The sequence below is a fragment of the Phaethon aethereus genome, assembly GCF_964289735.1.
Source record: "Phaethon aethereus genome assembly, chromosome: 9".
Lineage (NCBI taxonomy): Eukaryota > Metazoa > Chordata > Aves > Phaethontiformes > Phaethontidae > Phaethon > Phaethon aethereus.
The window spans coordinates 18902881-18918215 of record NC_138585.1 but is presented as its reverse complement, the minus strand read 5'-3'; the positions used below and the strand labels follow the sequence as shown (position 1 = coordinate 18918215).

General features: G+C 42.0%; 1 protein-coding gene across 1 annotated transcript; it reads right to left on the bottom strand.

Annotated features, from left to right (window-relative positions):
• Positions 1 to 242: 242 nt before the first annotated feature.
• EIF4A2 (eukaryotic translation initiation factor 4A2) lies at positions 243 to 6977 on the bottom strand (the record flags this gene model as incomplete). Its single annotated transcript, XM_082003649.1, has 11 exons — positions 243 to 387; positions 1917 to 1996; positions 2233 to 2322; positions 2607 to 2744; positions 3149 to 3292; positions 3422 to 3531; positions 3734 to 3902; positions 5100 to 5239; positions 5500 to 5632; positions 5720 to 5765; positions 6949 to 6977. 11 exons carry the CDS (start codon positions 6975 to 6977, stop codon positions 243 to 245), a joined length of 1224 nt encoding a protein of 407 aa, XP_081859775.1.
• Positions 6978 to 15335: the final 8358 nt, after the last annotated feature.

Sequence of the window (15335 nt, the reverse complement as noted above, 5' to 3'; positions counted from 1 at the left end):
AGACCCCATGACTTTCCACCCAACCCCAACAGTCTAACCCTAAAGTGGATAAAGCCAGTGGCTTTCCCCACAAGAGCTCACGACAAAAAGTCGCTTCGCTTATCAAAAATCTGTATTTCTGATCCGTTATGAGCATTGAGACAAGATTCAGTATATCCCCAAAGAAAGAAGCACAATGCACGTTGTGAATCGCCTATTCAGCAACAGCGAGCACTGCATTCAAAACCACCTCATCCCAGGGATTAAATGAGATCAGCCACATTCATTGGCATCTCCTCCACTGTAGTATTGTAGAAAGTCTCAATGTCTCGCAGGATCCTCTTGTCCTCTTCAGTGACAAAATTTATAGCCACACCTTTTCTGCCAAAACGACCACCCCGGCCAATTCTGCACAAAGAGAGAACACATTTACATGCACGTTAACTACTCATAATCCGCTTCAAATCTTTGCAAGATCCATCCATTCATTAACTGCTGCTTTTTTATCTGCCACTGGCCAGTCTATGCCATATTTATGGGCCTAGCTGCTACCAAAGTCATGTCTGGTCAGGAAAAACTAGCAGTTAGTGCCAACAGTACAGAAGAAGTGTCCATCCTACGGAGAGTGGCAGAGCCAAAAAGGTTACTCTCTCAGCTGCAAAACAAGACCTTTATTGAACAGTTGGTACTGTGGTACAAAGTCCCAGCTCCATCTCCCCCCCCTCCATTGCACTAGCAGACCTATACCACACACATCCAATCCCAAGCACATGGCATAAAAAAAAAGGTAAGCTACTTACTGTTCAAAAATCAGACTGTTCCTAAATTAATCCAATTATATCCAGTAGCATGGAACAGCACACTCAACTTGAGAATTTTAATTCAACATAACCATTGCCAGTGGGAAAACTTAGGTTTAAAACAGAAAAATCCAAGCTTCTCATTTTTGCATAAGCCCAAGTCAGTCACTACCACATCACAGTACAGTTCAGTTACACCCACCATCAGTTCTACCTTCCTGCAGACTGCACAGTAAAGCACCTAGTCAGCAAGAGCTAAACACACAAAAATGGCTCACAAAACTTAGTGAATAATCATGACAAAAGAAATATATAAATACCGACTCGCTCTTTATTCAAACTGTGCCGCTTACGAATCCACGTCCTAAATTACGTCAACGCCGTTTCTGAGCACCATCTTGTGTCATCAACTGCTGCTATCGACTCCTGTATTTTTTTACATCAAGTAACAAAGCACAGTTTACTTCATTTAGGGTCAGTCACTAGAAGAAGTTAACTAAACCTAGGGAAACAAAACTCAAATTGCTACCAGAAGACACACACCACAGAGGAAAGAATCTCACTGTAAAAGGAGCCACTAAGAGCAAACCAGGCACACACAACATCAACGCAGCTGGACCTCCAGGAGTGAAGGCAGTCCTATACAGCTAGTTTGCTAAGAATATTGTCTGGCCACTGAGCAGCAGCAGCAACTGAAGATTAGCTAGGACCTACAGATGGAGCCAACATTGCTGTCAGGATGCTGTGCCAGTCACGGCTTTTGTACTCATACACCACAACCTACATGACAAAAAGGCAGTTCAGTAGCTGGCAATTTCCCCAGATCCCAGCAATGAACAGTTGATGAGCCATCACTGAACTCATCACACATCTAAGTTTTCCCACTGCTTTGTTTTACTGTCCAAAAGTTCTGCTCCTCCCTTGTTTCAGAACCACAGCTGTGCAAGTCAGGGCTTTTTTAAAGCCAAACCATGAGTAGTTTATTTCCCGATAGCTTTTTAGCAGTTACTGTATGAATGGATGCATAACACCTGCTGTTATTGGACTAAATGGAGAAACAGGCGAGGCTCCATGCTGATTTCTGCAGAGGACATTCAGCATAGCACACCAACCAACTCGGGGATAGAGCCAACTAACCTGTGAATGTAGTTTTCACGATTGGTCGGCAGGTCATAATTTATAACCAGTGACACTTGCTGCACATCAATGCCACGAGCCTGAAAAGCAATACAGAGTGTTTAACACAAGTCACAGGCTTTAGAGGTTTTGTTATTCATCCCATGCTTTTGTCGACCACATGGTTAGTGATGAACTACAACTGCGTAGTCCATAGTGGAGTGTAGTCTTTACTCTGCCAAGCAGCTCCAAATAGTTCAGGCTACAAGAACCTTCACTGCATGATGAAGCTTTTGGCACCAGACAAGAGGTGTGTTCAATGTAAGGTAACACTCACCAGCAAGTCAGTGGTGATCAGGACACGGCTTGATCCTGACCTAAACTCTCTCATGATAACATCCCGCTCCTTCTGGTCCATGTCACCATGCTGTAGAGTTAAAAAGTTGAAATTACTACAGTACCAGTACTCCAGACTGCAATATCCTTTCAAAAAAACACATGATGTATGAAACCCAGCGTCCCTACCTGCCGTGGGAACAAAGCAAGTAGGGATAGAAGGAAGCATTTTTCTTTAAGCAGGGGGAACGATAATACAGCACCACACAGCTATATTATAACTTTCCTGCTTTTCATTCAAATGTAGCTCAGCACTATTTGTTTTTCCATGTGTACATGGCATTTCAGAAGTTATGTGGGAGCATCAATTCTTACCAGAGCTGAGACTGTGAAGTCTCGGGCATGCATTTTCTCTGTAAGCCAGTCTACTTTTCTCCTTGTATTCAGGAAAATAACAGCCTGTGTAATGGTCAGTGTCTCATACAAATCACAGAGAGTATCCAGCTTCCACTCCTGAACAGAAAAAACATCAGGAAATACATCATGCCACTGACAGTCCAGTGCATAACAAGAATCACCAACAAGGAATAAAACTCTAAAGCAACAACCCATTAAGCACACTCTAGTGTGCAGCTGTATTCAATGACCTTAAAAGTTGGAACAAGACATCAAGCAAAGTTTCTGCATCAACTGTTGCACCAAATCTTAAGACACAGGACACTGGACATTAAGAAAGAGGTCCACCCTAGTCATTTTTGATCCAGTGCATAGTTTTTCTTCTTCTTGCATGTACTCTACTAGCATTATTACAGAAACCAAAGCTCAGCCTTGGTTTCAGTAATTTTAGCACAGTGCTTTAACAAGAAGGTAAGAGAACTTTAAGTCTTCCAGCCAGAGCAAGTACAACTGATACCAACCTCTCTTTCAACATTAATGTAGAACTGCTTGATACCCTCCAGAGTCAGTTCTTCCTTCTTCACCAAAATACGTATGGGATCTCTCATGAACTTCTTGGTCACTTCCAACACATCCATTGGCATTGTAGCTGATAGCAACACAACCTAGAATGCATTACTTGGTGTTAGCATGTGCCCAGGACACCAGTTTTCATTTAGACAATTCAGCAGTTCTCAGCAACACTGTAACCAAACCCAAATCCATCCATTTAACCACGTAAAAGGTTTTGTTACCTGGATGTTTGTGCTTAATTTTTGAAAGATCTCATAAATTTGATCCTTAAATCCACGGCTCAACATTTCATCAGCTTCATCCAGAACAAACATTTTGATCCATTTAGGTGCTATTAAAAAAGAAAAAAAGAGTATCTCAGGAAGTTTCATAAACACACTATTACTTTTATTAATTAAGGTCCCTCTCTTTTAGAACTAAGCTTTCCAGTACAGCTCTCTACAATGACAGCAAATGCATTACTTAAGCTCTTATTGGGTGTGAAATCTGTATTAGAACTTTATTATCAAGAGCAAAACTGTATTCATACTTACAAAGGTAGCGTCTGTTTAACATATCAAACACACGCCCTGGAGTTCCGACCACAATGTGCGGAGCCTCAGCCTGAAGCTTCTGCATTTCATTGCGAACATTTGTACCACCAATACAAGCATGGCATGTTGCTCCCATGTAGTCTCCAAGGGCCAGAATTACCTTTTGAATCTAAAATAAAACCCTTCTATTAGTAGTAGTTCCTCATACATTAAGGATTAAGCCCTGTTATCATCAGTACTTATGGACTTCAGAAGCTAACAGAGCAAACAAGGATTATGCAGCTCTAATGGTTAGAAAAGACAGTTGCTAATGATTTTGCCCAACTGCTTGTTATGGAAGTTTTTCACTAGAACAAAAATCAGAGGGGCACTTAATTCTTGTCCTTACTAGTTGAACTAGCTGAAGTGACTACCATGCATCTGCTGTTACCAAGTTAAAAAGCAGGGCCTCCAGAAGTGAACTCAAGTTTTAAACTGCTAAGGCCCACATGTTAATCGCTTGCAGAAAGTTCATAAAAAGAGTGCGCAAGTGCACTGCTATACACCAGGCTTCAAAACAAGGCTGACATCATCAATATCTTCAGAGAAGAAGAAAGGCTAAACATTCTGATCAGAGGTCCTTGTTCCACTGATCTGCCTCCCCCCCAATGTATTTCTTCCCTGTCTGATTTAGTACGTTTAGTTTTACCTTAAAGAAGAATCTTCACTATAGCACTGGCATCTCAGTATATTCTACTTGAAAAATGCAGTAAGTTGTAGATAATGTCTTCTACTCTATGTTGTGTTGAACATTTCATCTTAAGACCCTGCATTACTGATATACATTAATCCTAAAAATTAAGCATCCTATAAGTTTTGTTAAACACTGCCACTTAGTAAAAGAGAATACCAAGCCTTGAGGGTAAAGTAGACATGCATTAACATTCAGTCAGGAAAACACCACAAAAATAGAAAAACAATGAAGTGACCACATGCGTACTGCAGTTTTCATGTTGCACAACTGCACGCAAGTTCAAATAGCTTCCAAAAAGTACATTTTTTTCCACTCAGAACACTGTGCTTTAATAATGTATCTCATGTTTTGTTTTTCTGCTGAAGATGCTCCCTCAGAACTATACACAGCATAGCAGCTGGCTCCTGCAACCCTGCCCCAGCACACCCTCCATGTGCATCAACTCAGCTATTCAAGCAGGCAGAGAACTTGCGGGACAGAAGCCAGTTTATATTCCCCATTACTCAACACAAAAAAAGGGTTCTGAATGGATATTAGTTACAGCCCCTGAAGAAGTCTGTTGTCTCACAGTTGTGAAACCTGAAACCTATGCAACACACAAGCAGCTTTTTTTTTTAACTACACTATCAATACCTGTTGAGCCAGTTCTCTGGTAGGGGCCAATACTAGTGCTTGGGTCTCCTTGAGATCAATCTCCAACTGCTGCAGGATGGAAATAGCAAATGTGGCTGTCTTGCCAGTACCTGACTGAGCTTGAGCAATCACATCATACCCTAAAAAAAGTAGGATACACATTTACTGCTCCCACACAAGTAATTCATATTTATTTTTATTTTATTCCCTTTGCAATAAGTGATCAGTATTAAGAGTTCTCTCCATTTCAGGTCAGTCCCGAAAGATGGTGTACCATCATATCACTTTTCAGTAACGATTAAAAATAGGTATCATCACACACCAATAAAACAGCATATGCATTTTACAACACTTTCCTAATTATCCGATGTTGCTATCAACAAATGAATCACCTGCATACCTTTTATGCATGGAATAATAGCTCTCTGCTGAATAGCTGAAGGCTTCTCAAAACCATACGCATAAATGCCCCTTAGAAGGGATTCTTTTAAATTCATATCATCGAAGTTGTCAACAATCTCATTCCAATTGCTCTGTAATAAAGAAAAACCAGAAAACATTAAATCCAACACCTATCTCCAACAGCAATGAAATTCTCAGGTCAGTTCTCATGTGCTCACCTCAATGACACCATCGGGGTCCATTCCCTCTGGGCCGCCATGGTCTCTGTCACCAAACAGAATAAGCCATTAGCACAGTAGCAACCAAAGTACAGAAGCGAGTTGGCACCTTGGCTGCTAAAAGCCGTATCTGGAGCCCGTGACAGATCATTCTAGCAGGTGCTCTGATATTTTGCCAACGGAGGCACTCCTACCCTCTCCCCAGTGGCTTGGGTGCCATTAACCCATGCCCTCGGGTCTCACATTGAGAAGATCATCCAAGCCTTCAAGCCACAGTGAGGTTCACAGCGAATTTTAGACTGTAGAAAAACCCACCAAAAGAAATGCCTCAATCTCAGGTCAACAGCCTTGCCTATTAAAAAAAACCCAAAAAACAACGAGCCGGCAAGACAAGGCACGCCTGTCCCAGCGTACAGCGCCCCCCTCACGGAAGGCATCTCTTTAAGGCGGGGCTCCGCACGCTGGGCCCCGCACTTGTAGGGAGGGCGCAGGGCAATGGCTGCCGCTGCGCGCTCCGAGCGAGCTCAGCTGCAGGGCGCGGAAAAGGGGGGGCGCGGGAGGGCGGACTCCCGGCTCCGCTGCGGTTCCCCCTCCCCACCGCCCCGCCTCAGCGCCGGGCAGCTCTCGCGAGAGCTCCACCCCTGGGATTGCGCAAATCGGACACTGCGCGCAGGCGGAGGAAGGCGCCGGGCGATCGCCCAGGGGGCCGCGCCCCTGCCCCCTCCCCGAAAAAAATGGTCTCGCCCTCAGCCGGACCCGCAAACCCGGGGCGTGCTAACGGCGGAATGCGGCGGGGGGGCAAGAACGCGGGCGGGGAGGGAGAAGAGAATTTTAAGAAAAAAAAAATCCTAAACAAGGCGCTCTAACATTTTAATTACAGCCTAGAACAGGGGATACGATTATATTAAAAATAGACCTTTTCCAGGGGTGGGGGGTTACTAAGAAAATCAACAACGAAAAGGCGAACCCCGAAGAATGCTACTAAACGTCAGCGGAACAGCGAGTAAGGGGAAAGACGAGACCGAAACGTCTAGAAGCGGGAGGGGCCGAAGCACCAAGCACTGTCTAACCGCAGCGCCAAGCCGCCCTCAGAGCGCCGTCTCGAGCACGCAAACACCCCCTCCCCCCAACACAACCTCGCTTCTTTCCCCGTCCCTGGCCTCCTTCACCCAAACCATCAAGCCCCCTTACGAGGAAATGGCCTGGGGCCTCCGCACGCCGCACCATACCTGCTATAATCCGCGGAGCCGCCTGACATGTTCCGAACACGAGCTCTATCCTCAACTGAAAAGGCAAGCTCTCCTCCGCGCCCGCTTTATATATCCGCCCCGCAGCCGGACTCGTTTCGCTCTGCTCTGCGCATGGATATACGTCTCACGCCACAGAGAAAAAAGCACGAATACGCCCGGATTGAGCCCCCTTCCCAAGAGATTCCCGTCACTTCACTGTTTGAGACACTCTGAAGGGAGTGTCTGAGCCAGCCGGGGCGACGAGGTCAGGGAAGCATGGAACTACTTTTTTCCTCAGAGCGCGGAAGGATATTGCACCATTGCGTGACAACGGATCTCTCTTCCTTCCCCCACCCCGCGCCGAGCTCGCTCCTTGCGCACGGGGTTTCCCGCTCTGGCCCCTGCTGCAGCGCGGGGGAGGGGAGCGGCGGGAAGGGGTGAGGGCAGCCCGGGCCTGGCGGGGCGCGGAGCTGCGGCGGCCGGCCGGGCTGAGAGGGCCACTGAGCAGGCCATGCGGCAGCAGTTGGGGCGGGCGGAGGGCTCCCTGTCATGGCTGCGTTACCCCCGCCATGTCGGTTATTTTTAAAACGCCGGGGTCTGGAGTCAGGCGGTGATAGAGGAGAGCGGCTTCCTCGGGAGGGGGAAGGCGGCCGGGGCCGGGCTCCTGGGCCGCGGGTCTCTCCCTCTCCACCCCACATGCAGAAATGGCTGCCTGCTCCTCCCTGCTAGGCAAAACACACCCTGAATTCTCCCTCCTCACCTTGTGGTGAGGGGCAGGAAGGGGCGAAGTCCGGGTTGGTTAGCGAGGGGGGCAGCGCTGGGTGACAGGGAGCGGCGGCCGGAGGGGCCGTGAGGTGAGGTGACGGAGGAAGGTGGTGGCGCCTGAGGACGCCCCGCTCGGCCCCGGCCCCGCTCGGCCCAAGCGCGGGGCGCGTTTGTGTGGAAGTCGGAGTCGTGGTGAACGGGCCGGCCGGGCCCGTAGTGGGGAGGGGCGGGCGGCGGCGCCCCGTCCGCCCGGTTTTGAGGCGGCAGCTCCTGTATCGTGCAAATTTGTTACGGGGTGTTAAAGGTGGATAATTTCTAAAGGGGATGATGGCGTATTTGGGGAGTATTTGTAGGAGATAGGCAGGGTGGTGCTCGGGACTGAAAACGCAGTGCTGTGATACGCTGCAGTTCACGGTATAGCGATGTCTGCGAAAAAAAATCTGTCAAGACTGATTTAAAGGTTAGTGCAGTCCAAAATAAAGCAGTAAAGAAAATGTTACTGTGCAAACCGATTCGCTGAAATGATCGGTGATCATGCCTATTGCTTTCATACTGTTGTAGAAAAAATATCGATCATTTTAATGCTCTTCCCAGGTTTTACAATAATCTGTTCATCAATATTTCTAATGTAGGTAGATAGTATAAATTGTAAGCAGTAATTTGTGCCAGCTTCAATGGGTTTATGTGTGTCACTTCTCGAACTTGTTTCCATAGTGATTATATACGAAAAAATGGAGGCAGTGCTTGAAACACTCAACCCCTTACTTGTCTAGAATATTGTAAATTGCCTAGAACTGTCTAGAATATCTGTAAAGGGAACCTCTGAAAGACTAAATGTATATTAGCTCTTCCTATGGTAGTATCCACTGGGGCAATATTATCCGAAGAAATAATGCAACACTTACCACTACCCCAGCTGAATTATATAACTGCAGCTCCTCTGTCGACCCACCCTAATGCTCTCAGGTTTTGCCCACCAATGCTGGGTAGAAAATATTGAGGATGCTTCTTATATTGGCAATTTAGACAGCCATGCAACAATAACCAGAGGCCTTTTTAAATGAAAAATAGCAGTTTGCATGACCTATAAACCTCTGGTTGTAAAAGAAACTGAATGGACTGAAGAAAGAACATGAACACAGGCTTGGGCTGGGACAGTTAGATTCCCCATGAAAAATGACTTTGGGTCTAAATGGAAGAATTAATAAGACTGAGTATTTGTTTTTATTAAGGATCTTGAACATTTATTAAGAAAGCTGTAGAATGTATATACTTTTTATTTAAGTATTGCAGTTAGTTCTTAGTATATTTGCAAACCTGAGTGGAAAAGATTTTTTGACACATGGGAATTTCAGGAAGGTAAGCCATCATTTTCCACAGACTTTTAATGTCTTTTTAAAAAGCATTTGTCATCTCAGAAACAAGTATCTAGTTTATCTTTTCCTCTAAAGAAATTAGGCTCATTTCAGATTACCTGTGTATTCAAACCAATTTGAAAGTTTGGTTTTCACAAAAGTGGTTTTTCACTAACAAGGCTTTCCTAGCTTTCTTTAAGGATAGTTATAGGAGAAAATGTTCCCATTGCTCTAACTTGCTGGAAGTCTTGTTTTACTCCACTTGACCAAACTTCATTGTATCAAAACAAACTAACTAACTAACTACAACAACAAAAAACCCAAACCAAAAAACCAACCCATACCAAAACTCAGAAAATTTAACTTCAACCAAGGGACAATTTTAAAAATTGATTTTGTTATTTACCACCTGCAATAACGGTCTCTCAATCAGGTACCAAGATTTCTTTATGCACACATTAGGCAACTATGGAACCAAACATAGTGTTACCTGCTCCCCAAGAGCTCCTGAACGCTGTTCTTTATAGAGAAGCTTGAACCCTCCATGCCTCTGAGGATTTTGTTCATCTGTAATTTACTTGATGCTTGAATATGAAGAAGTGTGTGGGCGTATTGGTATCTCCTGTCACATGGTCATGGCAGAGTTTGGCAGAGTTTAACAAATCTGATTAGTTGGCCGTGTTATTTTCTGGTTCATCGTTATTTTAATCCACTGCTATAGAATCAGATAGTCCCCAGTCAGCTTCCCTCTCGTCAGATGCTCTCTGTTTGCCTTGTGTTGTATGACTGAAACTATGAAATTATGTTTCAAGAAACAAATGACCAGTTTCCATGTTAAAGAGATTCATATGGATGTTCCACATCAAGACATATGAGGAAAGGAACCCAGTGTTTCTTCCCATGAAAATCATTGACTGTTTCACCAAATGAAAAGAGGAAAGAAATTTTGTTTCATTAACCTCAGATAAGCAAAGGCTTGGAAACACTGAATCAGTACTCTCTTTTTGTGAAACAAAGTAGCAGAAATCCAGGATTGTTATCCTACCAACAACCATGAACTGTACTAGAGGAAAAATTTTCAACATTTTGTACTCTTTAAAAACTGTGTACCTGAATACAGTGTTTGAGAAATATCTCTTTAGTTATAGTAGGGCAAACAGCCATTTCATTTGTAATCTCGCATCTAATTTGTGTCTTTTTAGACTGATGGTAGCTGTGCTCTGCCTGGGATTATTTGTGTTCTGAACATGAAGCATCATAGCAAGAGGTATTGAAAGGTCAGATTTTGTCACTGACAAAAATCTTGGATTGACACTTAGATTTGTTATGGCCCCCTGGCTTTAAATCTTATTAGGTTTTCTAGAATAGTCTCAACTGCAAACTTGAGCCTCAAGGACCAGGTTCATGTTATCATCAGGCAGAAGAGATACTGAAGAGATACCAAAAAGATAATAAATAACATGTCTGTGCTACTAAAGATAGGATCCATGTCCATATTTATATGTGCACATAATATACTTCAGTAGATGTCTCCCCAAAAGACGATCCTGGTGAATCATGTGCCCTTCAGTGAGAGTGAACATAATTATACATTTGTTAACAGGGGTAACAGAGGGACTAGTTGATTTAGTAGCTGGGTTTCCAATTATTGTTCATGCAGATTGAAGTAAAGAACGATGTATCTAAAGAAAGCAGTAGGAGCTGACACCTCCTGAAACTGAGCTCTAGTTGAGCAATCCCTGCTCATCAATATTCTGGCAAAGGCAATGTCACAGTTTGCATTAGGAAATTTCAGAAGTCTCCTTTTAGAAATCTCATACCATGATTTGAATTTACCATGAAACTCTCATGTACTTCTCAGGAAACCTGGAAGATCCTAAGTTGCTCTCCTGCATTTGCAAGTCTGATGCTAGAGTACGTACTGTATATTATTTGATTGCCACAACTAGCAAGGCAAAGAAAGTAATTGTAAGCAGACAGAGCTTATTCACAGTAGGTCGTATTAAGAATCAAGATGATTTGTTAGGGTGTTGTTAGCCAGAAGTAAATGTTTTTCAATTTATCATTCCCAAAGGATCCTGCCTAAACAAAAGCATGCTTCCTTAGATGTAGGAGTGGATAGGAAAGATTCTGGAAAATCTCCAGGGGAGAGAGAAAGTCCAAATTCCAGGAGTCCCATACTTGTTATTTAAATACAGTCACAAGGTTTCATTAATGCTAACTTACACTTTTTTTTGTCATTCCACTGAAATCATAATCTAGAGAAACTAAATGATAAGAATTCATAAGATGCAATGTTTTTAATGGCTATTAAAACATACTATGGCCTCAAGTTGCGCCAGGGGAGGTTTAGATTGGATATTAGGAAAAATTTCTTCACTGAGAGGGTGGTCAGGCATTGGAACAGGCTGCCCAGGGAGGTGGTGGAGTCGCCATCTCTGGAAGTGTTCAAAAAACGTGTGGATGTGGCGCTTCAGGACATGGTTTAGGGGACATGGTGGTTCTGGATTAATGGTTGGACTTGATGATCTTAAAGGTCCTTTCCAACCTAGTGATTCTGTGATTCTGTGATTCTGTAATGCACTGAGAAAGCTTGCTTTGTGTTCTTTAGTATCTCAGTGTAATTTGAAATCGACATTATGATGACTTTAGTACATTAGGCTGCTAGGCTTGCTTTGTCATCCTTTTCTAAAGTTATTTTACAACTTGTTATGTTTTGACAAATATTTCTACTCTTTGTAACTGTAATCAAACTTGTGTTGTGAAATCTCAAGGATGTCCTCATCAAGTGAATTGAAAGTATACCCAGACACAGAATTTTCTCTCCCAGTCGAAGTTTTGTCTCTTTGAATAGTTGTGTGCTAGGCCAATAAGGAACATTTTCAAAAATGCTTAAATGATTTAGGAGCCAAACACTATAGAAAGCCAGTGGGATTTAAGCTGCTTTAGTTAATTTAATTGTCCCACATGCTCAGTCTATTCAAGATATTCAGACTTGCGCAGAGGATGTAGGGTGGATAGGACCTTTTGCTGACCAGCTGACTCACTTGTCTGAAATGTATGCATGGTGGTTTGTGGCTTGTAGTCCCTCAGTGCTTCGAGCACAAGTCTCCAAGGGGTGTTCCAGCTTCAGTTTTACATAGTTTTGTTTCTTAGCCTATGTTCTCTCATTCCCAGTAAGGTGTTTTGTTTTTTTTTTTTCCCTTGATGACATTAATTTGTTAAACTCTTTAAGACTAACATACTTGTAATTTTTTAAAGAAAAAGCAAATTTGTGTAAATTCCATATTTCAGGTTATTAATCCATTAATTCATTTCCTCTTAGAGTTTGGAGTTTAAATTCAGACTTGTAGTGACCTTAGTGCCTTCAAAGGTCTGAAGTTATCTGTTACTTATTTCTTATTCTGGAATAATAAAGTTCTCTATGAGTTTTTGAGAAAGATGGTTTCTCTTTTCTACAGTGGAATAGTTCTTGTAACCTGCTGCTGAAAGGAAGTGGCAGAAATGTTCTGGGGCCTCAGAGGAACTCGGGATTCTCAGCCCTGTCTTAGAGGGTCAAAAAATCTAAAGAACTAAGGGAAGTTAAATACTCTTATTTTTATAATGTATACATATAGTTTCATCCAATGGCCTCTGAACTTGTGAGAATATTTCCCATTTACTTCAGTTATCATTATGTTGGTCTTCTAATAAAAACTAGTGTTAATTTTAGAAAATGATTATTTACTTTCTTAGAAGAAATATATAAATTACTGTTAATTCTTTAAATTAGTATAAATAAGAAAAGTATCATATGGGATCACTTATGGTGGTCTTGTGATTTTAGTAACTCTTCTGGTAATAAGAAGAATGTTGGCACAATAAAATCCCAACTCAAATACTTGAAACAAGAATATACTTTTTTTTCTATGATTTTCTTAGACATTCAGTCTTCTGCATGCTATAAAACTCAATAGTCATAGTTTTAGGTCTTGAATGTTCTCCTTGGTTGCACAATTAGATTCTTTCTAGCAGCTTTTAAGGCTTGTAGTGAGGCCTAGGACACGGAGTCAGCTTCGCTCTGTTCTCTGTTGTGTTAAAGACTCCCAGTGTGACCACAATCATGTAATTTTAGTACTAAAATTGAACAGTTGGTATTTATTAGAGACTTGCCATTGACTTTTGTTGGAATGAGAGTTCTTTCTGCACTTCAGTTTTCTCCTCTGTAAAGTGGGGGTGATAGTATTCGCCTCAGAGGTTACACGTGGGCAAATGTTTGAAAAACATGGAGATCAGTAATGGTAGGAGGCTTAAAAATCTTTGATAGAAGTTACATGCATACTTTCAGGGTAGAGTTTGTTCTTTCTATTACGAAAGTAAAGAAAGCTAGAGAGATTAAGCAGGTGGCAGCTGCTGATAATATCCTGACAGAGTACTGTGGTTACATTTGTCTTTTAAGTCAATTGGAAGAGTTCTGCACTACTATGAAATAGTGCATGTCATGTATTTCTGTCAGACACTCTGCAAAGAACATTTTTTCCAATTCTGAGAGAAAGGTAAATAGGAGCCTATGCATTCTTTTGAAGAAAACATTTTTCCTTCTGATATTGGTTAGCCATCTATGTAAGTTATTTATTCTCATGATTATTCAGTTTGGAATTCACTGACAACGCTTAAGGTTTTTAATTGCTGAGCTGATTTCAGTTGTTTAATTTTTGGCACAGCCACTGCAGGCAGACCTATACATTGTATTTTATGTTGAGTACCTTTCCTCATTGATAAAAAAAGTTGAATGTTATGTTCTTAGTAGGAGGAACAAATGCATGTGAACCAAGCCAAGATGAAAACATCAAAAAGGCCAAGCAGTTCTTTGATTTTACAGGGGTACAGTCACAAGACCAGAGTTTGTGGTAAAAAAATAATAACTCTAATGCATGTTGTAGGTATGCTTACCTCGATAGATGCCCTATGTCCTGACTGATGAGACCAAGTCATATGACTGTGTCCTTCCCTATCCAAATTGCACTTTTAGACATCAGAATAAGCACACTGTGCTTCTCAGTTTTTGTACAGTGCTATGAGTTATGAAGGCCCATCTCAGATTAGTGACTACAAAATGGATAGGTTTTATCAACTGATTCAGCATTGCACAGAAAGCTTTGGTATGAGTGTCTTACAGGCCTTTATTGTCAGAATATTTAACACATCTACATTCCTAAACAGCAAGAGTACGATATCATAGAAATTACTTCATTGTTCTGTAATAGAAGCTCTTTCTGTTCATATCTAGCCTTTTGTGTTAACTGAAGTCTCTTCCTCCATCTCTAGCAGAGTATTTTAACCTCCAAAATAGTATTTTGCAGTTTATAGAGCTTGTTACAACACGTAAATGTTAATAATAAAGATAAATACTTTGTTTTTAATAAAATGAGCTATGTAGTCAGAAGTATTGCCTCAAGGTAAATTTTAATCTCTATAAACTGAAAGTTTTCTACTGAGCTTTACTTTTCATAAGAAAAATTGAGTCTATTCATTTGTGCAGGTACCTATAGCTCAGGTTCCCTGGGTTTTCTTTCTGTGACTGATATTGGCTTAATATGAAATTACAGATGAGTAGTTTCATCTTTGTGCCCTTGTTTCACCTGCCTGTAAAATCGAAATTATAACATCCTGTGTTTGAAGGTTCTCTTAGATTGTAAAATGTTTAAGGTTGGGACTGATTACTTTACGTGCTGTGCTTCAGCTTACAAAGCAGTCGGTTCTGGGTGGGAAGCTGAGGTTCTACTTGGGTAAAAGTTAAAAAAAGTTAATCAAGATAAACATCACAACTTGTTCAATCATTTTTTGCTTGTTTGTTTTGATAATCCTTCTGAGATTTTTTTTTAATGAAAAATGTAAACATTACAAGACTTTTCTCTTTAACAGTGTTACAGATGCATGCTGTTGTTATGATTGGGTCTGAAATGGGTGCCTGTGAAGCTGAAGCTGCCAAATGGGCTGCTAACAAACTGTCTTCTAACTGTTTGCTCTGTTCTTTGTGGTTTCTTTTTAGTGTTATGAAGCCTCTGTAGGCCAGTCCTTAGTACCAATTGTTTGTGTTTTAACCCATCCCAGAATGCTATTATGTACTATCTTGTATGCTAATTGGATACTGCCAGATGAGACAAAATGAACATATAAGATGCAGGATAGTAGGGAATTCATTCTTTTTCTCTCAGGTTGCATCCAGGAACGGCTGCCCACATTCTCCTGGAGTCTACTAATGCAAGCAAGCATGGACATCCACTG